Source organism: Myotis davidii, unplaced genomic scaffold, assembly GCF_000327345.1.
Source record: "Myotis davidii unplaced genomic scaffold, ASM32734v1 scaffold152, whole genome shotgun sequence".
NCBI lineage: Eukaryota > Metazoa > Chordata > Mammalia > Chiroptera > Vespertilionidae > Myotis > Myotis davidii.
In genome coordinates this window covers 523,855-541,728 of record NW_006283545.1, presented here as the reverse complement: position 1 = coordinate 541,728, position 17,874 = coordinate 523,855, and the positions used below count along the sequence as shown (strand labels likewise).

The window sequence follows — 17,874 nt, the reverse complement described above, 5'->3', positions numbered from 1 at the left end:
ATGTGGCACCCATTTTCCTTCCTTTAAAATCTTTCCCATTGCTTGTAAACGATCAGAAATTGTTTGCTGAGCAACGTTTAATCTTTCTGCAAGTTGTTTTTGAGTATGACACACATCTTCATCCAATAATGCTTGTATAATTGTTGGTCTTCAAAGTTTTTTGGTTGACCTGGACAATCTTTGTCTATCACATAGAAATCATCACTTTTAAAGCATTTAAACCAGCATTCACAAGTATCTTGAGATGGAGCATGTTCACCATAAGCTTCTTGAAGCATATAACTTTCAGCAGCACTTTTCTTCAAAATAATGAATTAAAACTTCCTGCAAATGCTCTATTTTTGGCACGAAATTTGACATTTTTAAGTGTAAAAATATCTACGATGTTAACATCTTCAGAAAATTTGACATATGAAGTTTTGAAGCTTGCTGTCAATACAACAAAATAGCATGCATATCAAATTGCATATATATCAACATATGTGTAACTCAATCTATTGGAAAAAATCCGCATTAACTAGTACACCTGGTATTTGAAACAGGATTAATATTAAGGATGTACAAAGAACACCTATATCTCAACAACAAATAAACAGCTCAATTTAAAGAAATGGACAAAGGACTTAAGAGACATTTTTCCAAAGAAGATATACTAGTACAAATGGCCAATAAGCACATGAAAAGATGCTTGACATCACTAATCATCAAGGAAATGAAAATTAAAACCATAAGACATGGCCTCACACCAGTTGGGATGGCCACTACCAACCCTGCACCCTCGCCCCCCAGCCCCCTGGCCCCAAAACAAAACAGCAGCAAAAGCAGAAAACAACAAATGTTGGCAGAGATATGCAGGAACTGGAACCTACTGCATTATTAATGGGCATGTAAAATGGTGTAGCTTTTGTAAAAACAATATGGCAGTTCCTGAAAAAAATTAAACAGGGTTACATGTGATCTAGCAATTCCTAGTATATACCCAAAAGAATTGAAATTGGGGACTCAGATACTTGTACAACAATGTTCATAACAGCATTATTCACAATAGCCAAAGATGAATACAACCCAAATGTCCATGAAGAGATGAATGGATAAACTATGTGTGGTGTATACATACAATGGAATATTATTCTGTCTTAAAAAGTAAGGAAGTTCTGACATGAATATACCTTGAAAATATGCTAAGTGAAATAAGCTGGACACAAAAGAACAAATATTGTATGATTCTATTTATATGAGTTACCTAGAGCAGTTAAATTCACAAAGACAGAAAGTAGGAAAGGGTTAACTAGAATTTGGGGAGTGGGGGGCATTAATGTTTAATGGTTACACAATTTCTGTTTGAAAAGATAAAAAATTCTGGAAATAGTGGTGATGCTTACACATTGTGAATGTACTTAGTGTCACTTAATGGTACACTTAAAATGGTTAGAATGGTAAATTTTATGTTATGTGTATTTCCCACAAATAAAATCGTTTGATAATGCCAGCCATAGTTAAGAACTTGGCAGTGAGGTCATACTTATCTGAAACTTGGATCTGCTACTTTGCAGCTGAGTGACTTTGGGAAAAATACTTAACCTCTGAAGAGCTTTAGTTTCCCCTTTAGTAAAATAAGGATATCACTACCTCATAGAGGTTGTTGTCAAGATTAACATTTAAAACAAGTAAAATGCCCAGCACAGGGCCTATCGCACTATCAACTTGACAATCATGGTTTGTTACTTTAGCAGCTCTGAAGATTAAACAAAAGGTAGTAGGTTATCATAAAAAATAAATAAGTGAAAAGAAGTGGAAAAGCTTTAAAATACAGGCACAGGTACCAGGTAACAAGGGAATTTTTAAAAAGGGAGGGGGAGCCTTGGCTTTTCAACAGTTCATGAAAACTTGAATATAGAGAATTTCATTTACTCAAACTTGAAAGGCGTGATATAAATGCTGAGAAAAGAAAATGCAATCTTAGATCCCCAGTGACAGTCTAGTACACCTATTATTGTGTTTATTTTAAGAACACTTTTTCAGACATATGGATAAACAAAAGTGCTTCTAGAGGTGGGTTTCCAAGAATGATGAAGGATGGATTACATATAATGGAGACATAAACAACTATTCAAGTTACTCAACAATGGAACAGGCTTCAAGTACTAAAGCACAGATTTTACAGGAGCAATTATTACACTGAAAGGGAAGCGGAGTGCTAGGAACAGTGACTTTGAAGGTACTTTGCTGTAAGATTCTATGATTCTAAATTTAAATGTTTAAACTTGGGCTTTTTGGAAAGACAATGCTACTCCATAAAGAAAAATGCAATATGGAATGCTGTTCTGGGAAATTCTCTTTGGATAATTAAAGTAGTAACTTTTGAGCAAAAGCAATAAGACCATTTCCGAAGTGTGTACTTCTAATGTGCAAATACACTTCAGGCAAAAAGGAAAAAAACACACACTTAAAACCAACAAGCACAAATAAAACAACTTTAATAGATATTATTTTGTATAGCGTCTTCTTCAAGAACCTTAGATGCTTTACAGACATTTTATCTAATTAATCCCCACAACAACCCTGTGAGGTAGGTATTACTCCCATTTTACAAGATAGGGAGACTGAAGCACAGAGAGGTTAAGTGACTTGCCCAAGGTCACACAGTTAAATTCACTGAAGAGCCAGGACCTGAGCGCCTTAGCCTCCCAGCTCCCAGTTAAATACCTCATGAGAGAATCTTTAATGAAAAGTATCTTTAAAGAAAGTATCAAGAGAAGTATGTTATGAAAATGAGATCTTTCTACTGCCATCAAGGAAAGAAAAACCCTATACTGATGGTTAGAGACAACAAGATCCATATATTACACATTTTCTTTTCCTTCTGGAAGTTGCATGGCTCCTGTCTTAAGTAATCTTCTAAAGATAAAGTTGCCAAGACAGAAGCCATATGACTTCGAAGTGAGACTTAATTTAGAATATTTTCTTTTAGTTATTATAATTTATAGAAATTTTATTCCAATATACAAAATATGGAACAGAACAGCCATTCCCAACAATCATGTACATAGACAGCAATCAGCCATCATTTACAACTGAAGCCTACCCTTCATTTCAACCACAGTCAACCAACAGACAACCTCACAACGCTGTCTATATGGGTCACTTTTCTTACTATATCTGCATTTCCCCCCCAAACCTAACCCTATATGTTTTTAAAGTATGTTGAGTTTCTGATAAGCTTGCAAACATTCTACTTAGATGCAGCTGCACTAAGAGTAAAAAGTAAATTGAGAACCATCATCCCACAGTCCCTACCCTGACAAATCATACCAGTACTATTAAATGCAGTATAGATGTGAACAGTGTATGACTACCATGGAACTCAACAAGAATGCTATCATTTGCTTTAATATGAAATTTAACCTTAGCTTTTACTGTTTTTAAAATGCACAATGTGAAAACAAAGTATTTCAACGCTGTACCTTTATGCAAATGACTTCATCTATCTTTCTTATACATGCCGTGGCCTGACTCACATAAAAACTGACTCAGCTTCACTTTACTCACCTTCTCTGTGCTGAAAACCACAGAAACACCACTTTAAAATCCAAGACAATTTGGTTTAAGCCCTCAAAATAAAAAATGTATCCAGTTCCACTGCTATGGCCTTCTCCACATTCTCGGTTGTGATTCTCTGTGCAATGCTGGTAAATCAGCCAGGCTATGTGATTTGTACAGAACAATTCCAGCCAAGATTAGGCTTCAGAAACTATACCTTAAAAAGTAATTTATCAAAATACCTCATAATTTTCTCCCAGCACATCTGTTAAACAACCCAATTAACTAAGTGACCCTGTTAAAGATATGTTCATGGAATGAATAGGTGAAGTCATTTCCTGAGCTAAAAGATACAGATAATAAATGTTAATAATAGCAGCAGACAAAAGGATTCTTTTTTGTTTTTCGTATTCAATAGTATTAATAAAATAAGTTTAGAAAATTACAGCAATTAAAAAAATTACTGCCTGAAAAGACTCTGATAAATAATAGCCAAGGCTTGATTGCTATTATTTTGAATATAAATTCAAATACTTCCCACAAGTGACATTTGGCCATTGTCAGAGAACTTACTGATGCATGAAAAAGTGTCAATTGCAAAAATTTACTTATTTTAATTACATACATTACTTCTTAAAACTCCTAACAGAAGGGAGTCTTAACAAAGTTAATTTCCAAACACTCTCCCAGTAAGATTTGTAAAGGTGGATGGAGAAAAGGACATGTTTGTGTATTCCTGGTCGACTTAATTAAAAGTTAATTTTCAAAGGTTTTTTCCGCTAGCTACTGGGGTTATGATGAATGATTCCTTCTTTCCAAGGTAAAGAATGACTCTGGAAAATAATATAACTGCTATGACATGAATCTTCCAAACATGGCCTTAATTGGAAACATTAGAGTATTTACGAATTCTAAAGACTGGTATACCATCACTGCACCAGAATGTCTTTTATCATCCCAACAACTATAGGGAATTTTTTATAGTTTCTTATTTTACTGAAATTAAAGCTGAATAAAATAACTGACTTATAAACTATAACAAAAGAAAAATATTTAGCCAGAGATATCAGTTCCTCCTGAAAAAGAATATTTACCTCATCTCATTGCAATTTTTCTTACGGTATCTTACTAATTTAAATAGAGTTTAAAATTCACCTTAAAAACAGAAACAAGCAAAAGGACAAGTTAAACTGACAAAAGCTAATAAAAATTAAAAATATGCTCAAATTTACTGACAGAATCATGGGCACTTCATACAATACTTAGACTCTAGCAATTTTAAGTAAAATAAATAAGGAAAAAAATTATATTACAAAGCCAGTCTTTCCCCTTGGGGAAACAAAAAGCCACTTTTGACCAATTGTTCCCTACATATACATATACTGTATATTATTAAAAGCTTCTTTAGAGAAGCAAAACATATTTGTCTTCCTGACACTGGATTCTAAAACCTGTTAGTTTTTTATATCAGGAAGGCAACTGCAAGTGTTGGGCCCAAAAGTATTTCTGGTTTACGGTTGAAAAGACTACCAAGTATCCTTTCTGTACACATTCAACACAGGCAAATTTAAACAGTGTGTTCTCTATCATCTCCTTAAATTATCTACATAACCTGGCACAGATTACTATTCTTTCTACTGCACCCCCAAAGAGTTAAAATCATTACTGATGCAATTAATAAAGAGAATGTTTGTGTGTGTCAATTACCAGAAGGCTGCTTTACAGGAGGAGCTGCTATCTCTGATGTCACTTCCTTGTTGAATGGAACTGCACAGACAGCATGATACCTGAGCAAATAAATCAACTACCATAATAGGAAGAGCTTGTTAATCCATAGTCTTTGCTTTATTGTGTGCAAAGTGTGCCACTGCCCCCTGAGCTTCCTGCATTTCTCTTTTCTTGAAAAATTAGTGCTTGATCCTTTCCATAATAACCAAAGAAGAAATGAGGCAGAAGTCTCTTCATCGCAGTTCCCCTCAGTCTCGAGACTGATAGAAAAGGATGTAACCAGACTCAGAGTTCTTTGAGATATCTGATGTCAACCCGTAGAATTCTTCAATAGCTTGTGCATCTATTTTCTGTGAGGCAAAATGTGAACATTAGTACTTAAACAAGCTCCTCAAACTGCTTTAATCCAGTAAAACCTTTCACATTTCTTTGAAACATACCTTTCATTTTCTCATTTGTAAAATAGCTCTGCACAACCAGAACAGCGTAAATTTAAAAGACTGATAATATCAAGTGTTGGTGAAAATATGGAGCAACTACAAGTTTCATACATAGCTGGGGGAAATATAAAAGTGTACAGATGCATTGGAAAAATGTTTAGCATCATCTTCTAAAGCTGAACATTCAACTACCCTTTAATCCATCAATTCTATTTGTAGATATGGGCCTGAACTATATGAAACAACTAACAGTTGTTGCTTAAGATTTGTGCGCTTTGCCATAGGTATATTATAGCTTAATACAGTTCTTTTTAAAAAATATATTTTTATTGATTTTAGAGAGGGAGAGAGAAACATCAATGATGAGAATGAGCAACTGACTGCCCCCTGCACGCTCCCTGAAACCCAGGCATGTACCCAAACCAGGAATCAAACCATGACCTCCTTGTTCATGGGTTGTTGCTCAACCACTGAGCAACACCAGCCGGCAAGATACATTTCTTCTTTAAATGAAAGTTTTTTTAAAAACTAGTTCGGTCATTGAAAGCTCTCCCTTGTCATATTCTAAACACCATAATGGTTAGCAGACAATTCAAGCACTGGGACTGGATGTTAGGGAGTACATAGCAGAAATTAGATTACAATCTGAAGACCTAGATATTTGTCTAATACTCAACCTGTCATATATGAATGAGAAGCTGGGAGAAAAAAGTGAAGAGTAAAACACATAACACTTTGGAGAAAAATAAAAAATTAAGAAATTACTTACTTCTACAATATCGTCATCAAACAACAACCAAAAGTCATGACTCTTAACTATTGCGATGTAATGGCCTCTATTAGGACCACTGAAACAAAGAGAAAGAAAAATTAACTTTATAAAATGTTTATTATTACTCTTCTATTCCTTGAATTTCATTTTCTATAGAGTAGAAAACCCAAAACTGAAAAAACTACTCCTTACCTATCTATCCCTCCACCAAATCAAGCTATATTGATTTGAACTGGCATTCAATTTTAAAATCAAATTAGTACTCTACTTTGAGAGGTACAACCAGTATTCCATTTATATAAAGCTATGTTATTAAAATTCTTTCTTATCTTTGTAATAGTTGTAATTATTTCTAAAAATTTTTTTTCAAATTTGCTTCTATGAAAGATTTAAAGAAAATTTTCTAGTATTTTTAGTGGGAGAAAGGGGGAGTCACATGCAATATATACTGAGTTAAACTACAAAACAATGCATGCTGAATTATTTCTAAATCTTACTCCAGTGGCAACAGTTTTTCTCTAGATCCTATTCATGATGATTGAAAAGGCAAAAAGCTATATCAAATTCATGGTTCTGAAATCAAGCTCAAACTTCATAAACTTCTTTAAAAACAAGTGACATTTGCCCAGTGATCAGTATCATTAGTGCTATTTTTAAGTTATAATTATTATAATTGCCTTTGTGTCTCATTTTAAACAAATATGGAATATAGAAATCTATATATATGTAAAAATAAAGATTTCTTTTAAAAGAAAATTCTTTGCTTTATATGCTCAAGATTTTAACCTCTTAGTTTAAATATAACTCATTATAAAACTATATTTTTTATTAAATTATAAATCTATAATTGATATAGCATTTGAAATAATTTTCAATACAAATTATTCTTTATGATGAATACTATTTTAAAAAAGCAGCAAGCTCAGACATTAGAATAAGTGACCTACTACATTTCCCACGTGTTGGATCCTTAGTCGTATAGATGAGATGATTATCTTAGGTGACAAAATGGCACAAACAAGAGGACTTTTTCACTGCAGAGGAAAATACCTCAAAACGGGTGTGGGTTTTTTTTTATGCTTCTAATGCTAAAATAAGTCTAATTTCTCCATTTCTATAGGATTCATCTAAAAAGTCATTTTATAGTGAGAAGTAAGAAATGGGGGGTAAAAACATTTCAAGGGGGTGAAAATAAAAATAAAAAAATCAGAAAGGTGGAGCAACAGAGCCTGAGAGGGAAGGCATAGGTGGACTGAGGACAGGTAGGCATCAGACTGAAAAGGTTAGACAGCTTTTTCCTTTGGCTAAGAGCTAGTTTGAAGAATGGTAGGCAAAAGTTAATTACAGAAACTAATAAGATGAAGGACTGAGGGTAAGAAATTGATGCCTAAGGAAGTGGTTAATCAGTGATTTACATTTTGAACATAAAACATGTTCAGTTCAATATGCACAGATGCCTGATACGTACCAATGACTATGCTATTTCTGTGGGGGTTAAAGACAGCAACAATGTCCTGCCCTGAAGACATTGCCAGTTCACTAGGAAACTACTCCAGAGGCATATACAGAAGAGGATATAAAAGCAGAGCAACAGGGACAGTGAACTAAAACCTCATCCAGTGAGAGAGGAAGGGAATGGGCTGAGGAATCAAGAAAGGTTAGTTATACAAAGGAGTTGGGGTTTGAGATGGGCTTAAAGATCAGCAAATATTTGTTGGAAACCTATGATATGCCAGTCATTAGGGATAGAGAGCGAGCAAACTGACTGGCACAGACATGCTGAAAATGAGATCCTCCAATAATCAAAGGTTGCAGACAAAGGCAAACCCTTTATACTGATATGAAATGTATCTACAGATAAGTATCATAAATAAAAAAGAAAAAACTTAAAAACATGTTTAGTGTTTTGTTTAATGAACGAATTATTTCCCGTTTTTAAAAGTGCGTATTCTTGCCCAGCCAGTTGCTCAGTGGTTAGAGTGTTGGCACGTGGACTGTAGGGTTGTGCATTCAATTCCTGGTCAAGGGCATGTGCCTCAGTTGCAAGCTCCATCCCGGGCCGGGTTGGGGCATGTGTGGAAGGCAACCAATCGATATGTCTCTCTCATATCGATGTCTCTCTCCCCGCCCCTCCTTCCCCTCTGCTCTCTCTTAAGAAAAAAAAATCAATAGAAAAAATATCCTCTAGTGAGGATTACATACATAAATAAGTACGTAAATAAATAAATAGTGCCCATTCTCATAAGGAAAAACAGATGTATAAGTGGATAAACATAATACACTACAAAGCAGTAAGTCATGACCAGCAACACACACCTAGTAGTTACAGAACAGAGGCGCAGCACCAAATGGAGACTGAGGCTGTAGAGAAGAGCACCGAGGAAGACACACAGAGGTTTAACAGGCAGAGCAGGGGGACAGGAAGAAGGCATGAGGAGAGCACAGTGAAAGAAAAGGAAGAATAAGAGACTAATATGGGGAGGGGTGTGAAACAGCTTCTGTGAGGAACTCAAGCAGGCATGAGTCCCACTGCAGTCAACTGGCCCATGAGGAGTCAATGAGCATCCCTCAACTGTCTACAGCATTCTGACAGCTAAGTTTGGAGACATGAACAGGCAGCAGGAGAATGTCACAGTGTTTGCGACAATATGCTTTAACTAGAGACCCAGTACACAAAATTTGTGCACTGGTGAGGTCCCTAGCAGCTGCTGGCCGGGTACTTCCTCCCTCCCTCTGGCCGGCCCAGCTCCCTGGTTGAACTCCCAGATGAATTCCTGGTTGAGGGGACAATTTGCATACTACGCTTTTATTATAAAGGATAACTGACTGGTAGTAAGGCTGGGAGGAGAAGCAGATGTGGCCAAGGAAAGGGTTAAAAAGAAAGATCAAGAGATAAGAGGCTGTAAGGGGAAAAGGGTGGATTAAATTTTAGACAACAGTGAGGGGAGGGAGCCCAGGGCTGTGATAAGGAATCTCAGAGTTCAAGATCTTGCCAGTAGAGCAATTCCATAAGATGGAGCAGAATTTAAATGGGGTAAAACTGTCACTGAATATAAAAAAATATCAAATGGTACAGTACGGTGTGAAAAGCTAATATTGTTATTGTTGTTGTTGTTAAAACAGTAGCAGCAGCTAAGTTATTTACATTTCCCTTTTAATCCTGATAATGCAGTAAGACAGTTGATATTATTTACCTTTTATAGAAGAGAAAACGGACATTTGGCAAGTTCTGTATGGTCACAAGGACCAGAAATGACAAAAGGAGAACTGAACCCAAGGTTTCTTTGCCTCTAAAGCCTCTGGACTGAATAACTACAGGTTCTTTATTTCTTATTGTTTTCCTCCATTCAGATGTCATCACTCTTTAGAAATGGAATGCTCCAAAAATGGAAAGATAATAGCAAAGTATACAATACAGGGAGGCAGGCTAATGAAGACAATGGAGGTTGAAGACTGTTATGACAGAGCTGACTTCCAGTTGTCATTACATATTCTGAGCAGAGAGCGGGAAGGGCACAGCTAAAGCTGGGGAGGCAGGGGCATTCTTAGTTGGATAAAACATACTATTAGTATAATTTTCCCCAAACCTGGGAGAAAAAGATGAGTGTCTTATTTTATAATTATTACAGGAAATTCTCAACAGTCAATGAAAACTGTATGTTTCAAGTATAAATTCTAATCGCATGATGCTCTTATAGTTTATGATTTTTTTTACCTATTTTATAAATTAAGATACAAAGTGAGAAATCACACTAAATTGGCTAATGGGAAGTAAACACACTGAGGTAAAAAGCAGAAAACTTATCTTTCCAGATTATTTCCAAAGCCATTTTAAATGGTTTTCATGACCATTAATATAATGAACATATCCAATGAATCTAAGAAATAATTTATTTTGCAAATCTATTTAGGCACCATCATTTAAAAATAAATAAATGGAAAATAAAATAGACCTTAATGTTCTTAGAATAATATTTAAATAACTAGAGGCCCGATGCACGGAATTTGTGCAAGGGGCTCAGCCCTCACAGCTGCAGTGGCTTGCCTTGGCCCTAACAACGCCGGCTTTGTCTGGAAGGTAGTCTGGAAGGACATTTGGCTGTCCAGTCTAATTAGCATATTATGCTTTTATTATTATAAACTAGAGGCCTGCGGTACAAAAATTTGTGCACTCGGGGGGGTTCCTCAGCCCGGCCTGTGCCCTCTCACAGTCTGGGACCCCTTGGGGGATGTCCACCTGCTGGTTTAGGCCCGCTCCCAGGGGGAATTGGGCCTAAGCTGGCAGTCAAACATCCCTCTGGCAGCACGGGAGCCCTCGGGGGATGTCCACTTGCCAGCGGGGAGCAGGCCTAAGTTGCAATCGGACATCCTTAGCACTGCTGCGGAGGTGGGAGAGGCTCCCACCACCACCGCTGTACTGGGAGCCATCAGCCTGGCTTGTGGCTGAGCAGAGCTCCCCCTGTGGGAGCGCACTGACCACCAGGGGGCAACTCCTGCATTGAGTATCTGCCCCCTGGTGGTCAGTGTGTGTCATAGTGACCAGTCATTCTCAGTCGTTCTGCTGTTAGGGTCAATTTTCATATTACCTTTTTATTATAAAGGATAGAGGTCTGGTGCATGGGTGGGGGCCGGCTAGTTTGCCCTGAAGGGTGTCCCGGATCACGATGGGGGTCCTGCTGGGGTGCCTGGCCAGTCTGGGTGAGGGGCTGCTGGCTGTTTGCAGGCTGGCCGCAGTCCCCAGCCACCCAAACTCCCAGTGGAGGTTGGCTGGAAGCAGGTATCTGGGATTTATTTATCTTCTACAGCTGAAACTTTGTTGCTTTGAGCGGAGGCCACAGCCAGCCAGGGCAGGCGGGAAGCTTGGCTTCCTCCATCGCCAGGGCAACCAAGCCTCCTGCTTGCTCCAGCTCCGTAGCTGCCGGCTGCCATCTTGGTTGGGTTAATTTGCATATAGTCACTGACTGGTGGTGGGTGTGGCTTGGGGCATAGCAGAGGGGTGGTCAATTTGCATGTTTCTCTTTTATTAGATTAGATAAGAAAAAAAATTCAAATCCAGAGAGGGAAGAGGGTGGAGGGGAATAAAGAGGGCAAAGGGAATCAAATTTATAGAGACAGAAGGAGACATGACTTTGGGTGGTGAGCACACAACAAAGCATACAGATAATGTACTATAGATATTTATAAATATTTTCATTTATAAAAGTTTTAAGGAGGAAATGATAAAATGTATCTGGATGAGAACCTCTGAAAGGTCTATCCTGGAATCCCTCAAGAATACCCTGAATGCTGACTGTTCACCGACCCATCCTCCCACTGCCAGGCCCCACAACCGCAATTACCTTCCACAGTGAACCACAACAGCAACAAGGTCATACATTCTGTCAGGATTGGTTGCATCGCCTGAAGTGTTAAAAAGACGAAGTTCTAAAGGAAAAACTACCCGGTAAGAAAGTTTTGTATATCGATGAAGTTGATCCATATATTTAAATCTCTTCAGGTGTAGAGCTAGAATCATGGGCAGCTTTTTAACTTTCATCCTATTAAAATAAACATGAAAACAAAATTTCATAAAAGATGGACACTATATCCTTAAAAGAATGAGCAAATTTTATGATTCAATTAGCAAACGGTTAATGGTCAGTTTTAATAGTCCAGCACTGCCCACTTTGAATATTTCTGGCAATTATTTGTATATTGAGAAAGCAATAGTCTGAACATCTTAAACCAACTCCAGCCCACCCTATCCATCATCAGCAAACCACATAAATTGACTGAGCACTCAACATGGCTTCAAAGCACATGGAATGGCTATGGTCTTCGTTAAGAAATCTATTTCTGAAATATGATATGGCTAAATGCACATGGTACCTATGACTAGTGGAGGGAAAACCAGTTCTTTAAAGCCATCAATTCTGCTGGATGTGAGTGGAGACTAAAATCATTGGTTTAATCAATCTATATAATTAATAACAGATTGAGAGTTTCTGGTAAAGATGGTGGAGTAGGTAAATGCGGTAATCACATCCTCCCACAACCATGTCAAAATTACCACTAAACTATAGAACAGTGGTTCTCAACCCTTGGCTGCACATTAGAATCACCTAGGAATCTTTTTAAAATCCTGATTTCTGGTCCACCTCAAAAAAAAAAAAATCCTGATTTCTGGGTAGAATTTCCGGAGGATGAGGCCCAGAAATCAGGATTTTAAAAAGATTCCCAGGTGATTCTAATGTGCAGCCAAGGTTGAGAACCACTGCTATAGAACAACTATCATTCAGAACCACCTGAAACTGGTTGGTTGAATGGAAGTCATACAACTAAGGATATAAAGCCGTGGTTGGCAAACAGCGGTTCGCAAGCCACATGCGGCTCTTTGGCCCCTTGAGTGTGGCTCTTCCACAAAATACCATGTATGGGCGCGCACGTACATTGCAATTTAAACTTCATGGCTCATGGGCAGAAGTTGGTATTTTGTGGAAGAGCCGGTATTTTGTGGAAGAGCCAAACTCAAGGGGCCAAAGAGCCGCATGTTGCTCGCGAGCCACGGTTTGCTGAGCCACAGTTTGCCAACCACTGATATAAAGAAGCTACATCAAGACTGGTAAAAGGGGTGGAGACACAAAACCAGCTGGTCCTACACCCATGTATGGTGGATAAAAATCAGGAGGGGTATCTCAACTACAGAGGTCCCCCCTGAAGAGCGAGAGGTCCCCGGTCCCCAACAGGCCTCCTAGCCCAGGCTTCCAGTGCTAGGAAGTGAAGTCCCCATAACTTTGGCTGTAAAAACCAGCAGGGATTGTGGCTGAGTGAGACAGAGGGTTGCTGAAATCCCAGACAGTTCCTCTTAAAGGGACTGCTCACAGACTTACTCCATCTGAGCTCCAGCACTAGGGCAGCAGCTCAAAAGGCACCAGGGATATATGGGGAGGAAATGAATTGTTAGGCATCAAAGCAAGAGCTGGGGGGTAGAGGCAGCTTTCTCCCAGACAGAAATGCTGGCAAAGGCCATTGTTCCTGTGCTGAAAGATGGGCTCCACATCTGAGATTCCATCAACCTGGCTCATACTATTCACCCTGCTCTGGTGATTCCCTGAGACCCCACCCAACTTGCAGACCCACCCAAGACTTCCATTCTACTTCCATATGAATGGCCTTTCTTGGCTCATGCTTCTGACTTTTCTAAAACCTCTCAAATAAGCAGCATCTGGCCACCATGTACCTATACCTCTTGCTAAATGTCCCCAGGTCTGACACTAGCAGCAACCAGACTTGGTTCCCAATTTGGCCTCTCCTGGGCACCTCCAAGCCCAGCACAAGTAGCAGCCATCTGCAGATTGCTTTGTAGCTCATGCCGGGTGGCCCCAGGCAGAACAAAAGTGGTAGTTGACCTCGGTCTGCAGCTCCAGGAAGCCCCAGAGTTAGTGCACCCAGTGGACAACTTCAGACCACATCAAAGCAAAACCCAACAACCTTCACAAGTGACACACTGAAGATGAGAACTCATTGGGCACCAGGGCCCTGCTGAAGTAAGTCTTGCTCCATGAGGTGGTCCCTACACAGTGGTCATAGGCAGTCCTTGTAGCTGATCAGCTTGGGGGTAAATCCCTCCCACTTAAGTACCAAAAGCAATTAAGGCTCAACTACAATAGGAAGCTGTACAAAGAGCCCACATAGTGGTGGTGGTGGGGCACACCTGGAGTGCCCAGCTCAGGTAAACTGAGAGGCTGTGCCACTGAACCCTAAAGGATACCTACTACATTAGGCCACTCTACCAAGCACAGGAGACAGCAGCTCTACCTAATACATAGACGCAAACACAGGGAGGCTGCCAAAATGAAGAGATAAAGAAATATGTCCCAAATGAAAGAACAGAACAAAAACCCAGAAAAAGAACTATACAAAGTAGAGGCAAGCAATCTACTAGATGCAGAATTTAAAGCACAGGTTATAAAAATGCTCAATGAAGTTAGTGAGAACTTCAACAGCATAAAAAAGAACATGGAAACCATAAAAAAAGAGCCAGTTAGAATGAAGGATACACTAACAGAAATGAAGAATAATTTAGAGGGAATCAACAATAGTGTTGATGAAGCTGAGAATCAAATCAGTAATTTGGAAAATAAGGAAGGAAAAAACACCCAATCAGAACAGCAAAAATAATCCAAAAAATGAGGATAGTGTAAAGAGCATCAAGAGTACCAACTTTTGCATCATGGGGGTGCCATGAAGGGAAAAGACAGAGCAAGGAATTGAAAACCTTTTTGAAAACATAAAGATAGACAGTCCCAAATAAAATGAACCCAAGAGGCCCACACCAAAACACATCATAATTAAAATGCCAAGGGTTAAAGACTAAGAGTCTTAAAAGCAGCAAGAGAAAAGCAGTTAGTTACCTACAAGGGAGCTCCCATAAGACCATCAGTTGATTTCTCAACAGAAACTTTGCAGGCCAGATGGAGTTGGTAAGAAATATTCAAAGTGACAAAAAGCAAGGAACTATAACCAAAATTAGTCTACTTAGCAAAGCTATCATTTAGAATCAAAGGATATATAAAGAGCTTCCCAAACAAAAAAAGCTAAAGGAGATTGTTACCACCAAACCAGTATTACATGAAATGTTATAGGGTCTTCTTTAAAAAGAAGGAAAAGATAAAAATATGAATAATAAAATGGCAACGAACACATATTTATCAACAATGGAATCTATAAAACAAATTAACAAACAGAACAGAAACAGACTCATAGATACAAAGAACCATTTGACCACTGCCAAATGGGAGAAGATTGAGGGAATGGGTGAAAAAGGTGAAGGGATTAAGAACTATAAATTGGTAGTTACAGAATAGTCATGTAAATAGGAGATGTAAAGTACAGCATAGGTAATATAGTCAATAATATTCTAATAACTATGTATGGTACTAGATGGGCACAAGATTTATCAGGATGACCATTTATTAAATTACATGTCTAATCACTTGGTTGTACAACTGAAACTAATATAATATTGTATGTCAACTGTAATTGAAAAATAAAAAATGATTTAAAAAACTAAGATTTTGAATAGGAGACAATGAGAAAAGCATTAAAGATCATTCTATTAAAGGTGTTTGCAAGAAAGAAGAAATCACTCCATATTAAGAATAAGGCTACATGTATCCGAGAAAGAGAATAATCAGGAAACTTTAGAAATTGTTTTTAATTGGGAAACATAGGTTATCCTTCACATTCTAAATAATCTTTTTATTATGCCCTGGGTTACCTTTGAAACCCTACTTCACCTAACAACAGTCCACCCTTTCAAAGGCTCATCTCAAAAGTTACACCCACTGGCACAAATAAGTGCTCTCTTCAATCTTCCACCAACACTTTACAGATTCACTTTATATACCAGTATGTACTAGAGGCCCGGTGCATGAATTCATACACAGATGGAGTCCTTCGGCCTGGCCAGCAATTGGGGCCGATCAGGGCTGTTGGCCAGGGAGAGAGACTGCAAGGAGTTGGTTGTGGGAACGCACTGACCACCCGGCCAGCTGGCCACAGGAGGTTGGCTATGGGAGTGCACTGACACTAGGGGGTGTGTGTTGAGTGTCTGCCCCCTGGTGGTCAGTGTGCATCATAGCAACCGGTCATTGGGTTGACCGGTAGTAACAGTCACGTAGGCTTTTATATATAGAGATAGTTTATTACACTATAAAATATTTAGATTATTCTTCTAGTGTCTGAACTGTTGGCAGGTTGAAACAATTTCTTTCATTTTATTTCTCCTCTATTTAGCAACATGTCCGGCACATGATAGATATTTGACAAACGTTGCAGAACTAAATTCTATATAATTGCAGTGAAGCAAAACATCTCGCCCCAACGTCTTGCCTCACTTTTCATGATTAAAAATGAAATTTACTAAGCCATGATTTCTAATGAAATTTAAAAAAAATCACTTTACAAAATTATACTAAATCTGCATTCTACATATCTTAAATGTGGTGGGCAGCTTATTATTCTGAAAATATTTACTATTCTACTAATCTGGCCTTTGAAAAACATTAGAAAAAACAAATGTAAACAGTTAATCATTCCTGGAAAGTAATCTACCACTATGAATTAAAAGACTTTAGGGCATTTGTCTTAATAATCCCATTGCTAGGAATTAAATATATCACAAATAGAAGACTTCTGAGAAATATTCACTTCTGGAGTTATCATGAAAAACAGGGGGCGAGATTTAAAATGGCAGCAGAGTAAGTGGATGCTACACTGACACACTCCCAGGACCAAACTGAAATTACAGGTAAAATACAAAAATTCCATTCTGAATAACCAACTGAAGATTTGCTGGAGAGAACCCTGATAACCAAGGATGGAAAATGAAGACCTAGAGACTGAAGGAAGGGCAGAGAGGCCTAAGGGCTGGCCAGGATCCCACAGACAGCAGCTGAAGTTCTGGAGAGAGAGCTCAGCTGTGGGAGGTTGCCACTGACAACTCTAAACCCCAAGCTAGGCCCTCCAACAGAGAGCACCAGACCTGAAAGAGGTGCCCACATAATATCGGGCTATGAAAAGCAACAGGGTTGCTGTCTGCCAGGAAGAGGTGACTGGAAATGAAGGTACCCCCTTAAAGGGCCAGCACACAGAATTTTGTGTGCAGCCACTCAACTTGGGCTCCAGAGGAGGGAGGGCAGAGTGGACTGAAGCTGTGTGAGCAGAAGCCAAAATTGGGGGTTCTGGTGTTAGAATTCAGAAGGCAGACATCTTGGTTCCCTATGCTAAATCATTCACTTACGCTGTAGAGGGTATCTTTCTCAGGCAGACCTTTGCTATCCAGGTGGTTTTTGCCTGGGGGAAAGGCAGTTGCCCCACCCTAATGGAAAACCCCTTCCCTAACCCTGTGGAGTTTCTGAGGCCCATTAAGAGCCTGAGAATAACAACTAGCTTCCAGGCAGAAGCAATTGTCCCACCCTGTAGAAAACCTCTTGCCCTACCTATGTACAATTGCGTTAGGCTACTCAAGACAATTCAATCAGTCTGCAAGCAAAGGTGGTCTCTGGAGGTTTTGAGTCTTTGCCTGATCTAATAAGTCAGAAACAGCATTTGACACTGCACTAGAGATTGTAAGGCATAGCAGATCTACCTAATACATAGTCACAAACCCCAACAGGCAGCCAAAATGGAGAGACCAAAAGAAAAAACCCAAAACAAAACAAAACAAAAACCCCAAACAAAATAACAAGAGAATTCTCCAGAAGAGCTAAATGAAATGGAGATAAGAAATTGATCACACATAGAGTGCAGAATAATGATGGCAAAGATGTCCAACAGCATGAGAAAAGATATAGTAACTATGAAGAATGACATAGCACTAATAAAGAACATAGTTGAAGGAATACACAGATT

The 17,874-nt window shown here is 38.6% G+C and overlaps 1 protein-coding gene across 5 annotated transcripts in view; it reads right to left on the bottom strand.

Moving 5' to 3' along the window:
* Positions 1-2,460: 2,460 nt before the first annotated feature.
* Positions 2,461-17,874, bottom strand: part of USP12 (ubiquitin specific peptidase 12) — a 62,183-nt gene continuing 46,769 nt past the window's right edge. For 4 of the 5 annotated variants that reach the window (XM_015564926.1, XM_006753750.2, XM_015564933.1 and 1 more), the window contains 3 exons: positions 11,820-12,017; positions 6,478-6,556; positions 5,353-5,618 (listed from right to left, as the gene is read on the bottom strand). In XM_015564926.1, coding sequence (XP_015420412.1) covers positions 5,517-5,618; positions 6,478-6,556; positions 11,820-12,017 — 379 coding nt within the window. In that variant the 3' untranslated portion in view covers positions 5,353-5,516. Of the gene's footprint in view, positions 4,696-5,247; positions 5,619-6,477; positions 6,557-11,819; positions 12,018-17,874 lie in introns of those variants that run through there. The other variant, XM_015564918.1, reaches the window with a different exon arrangement.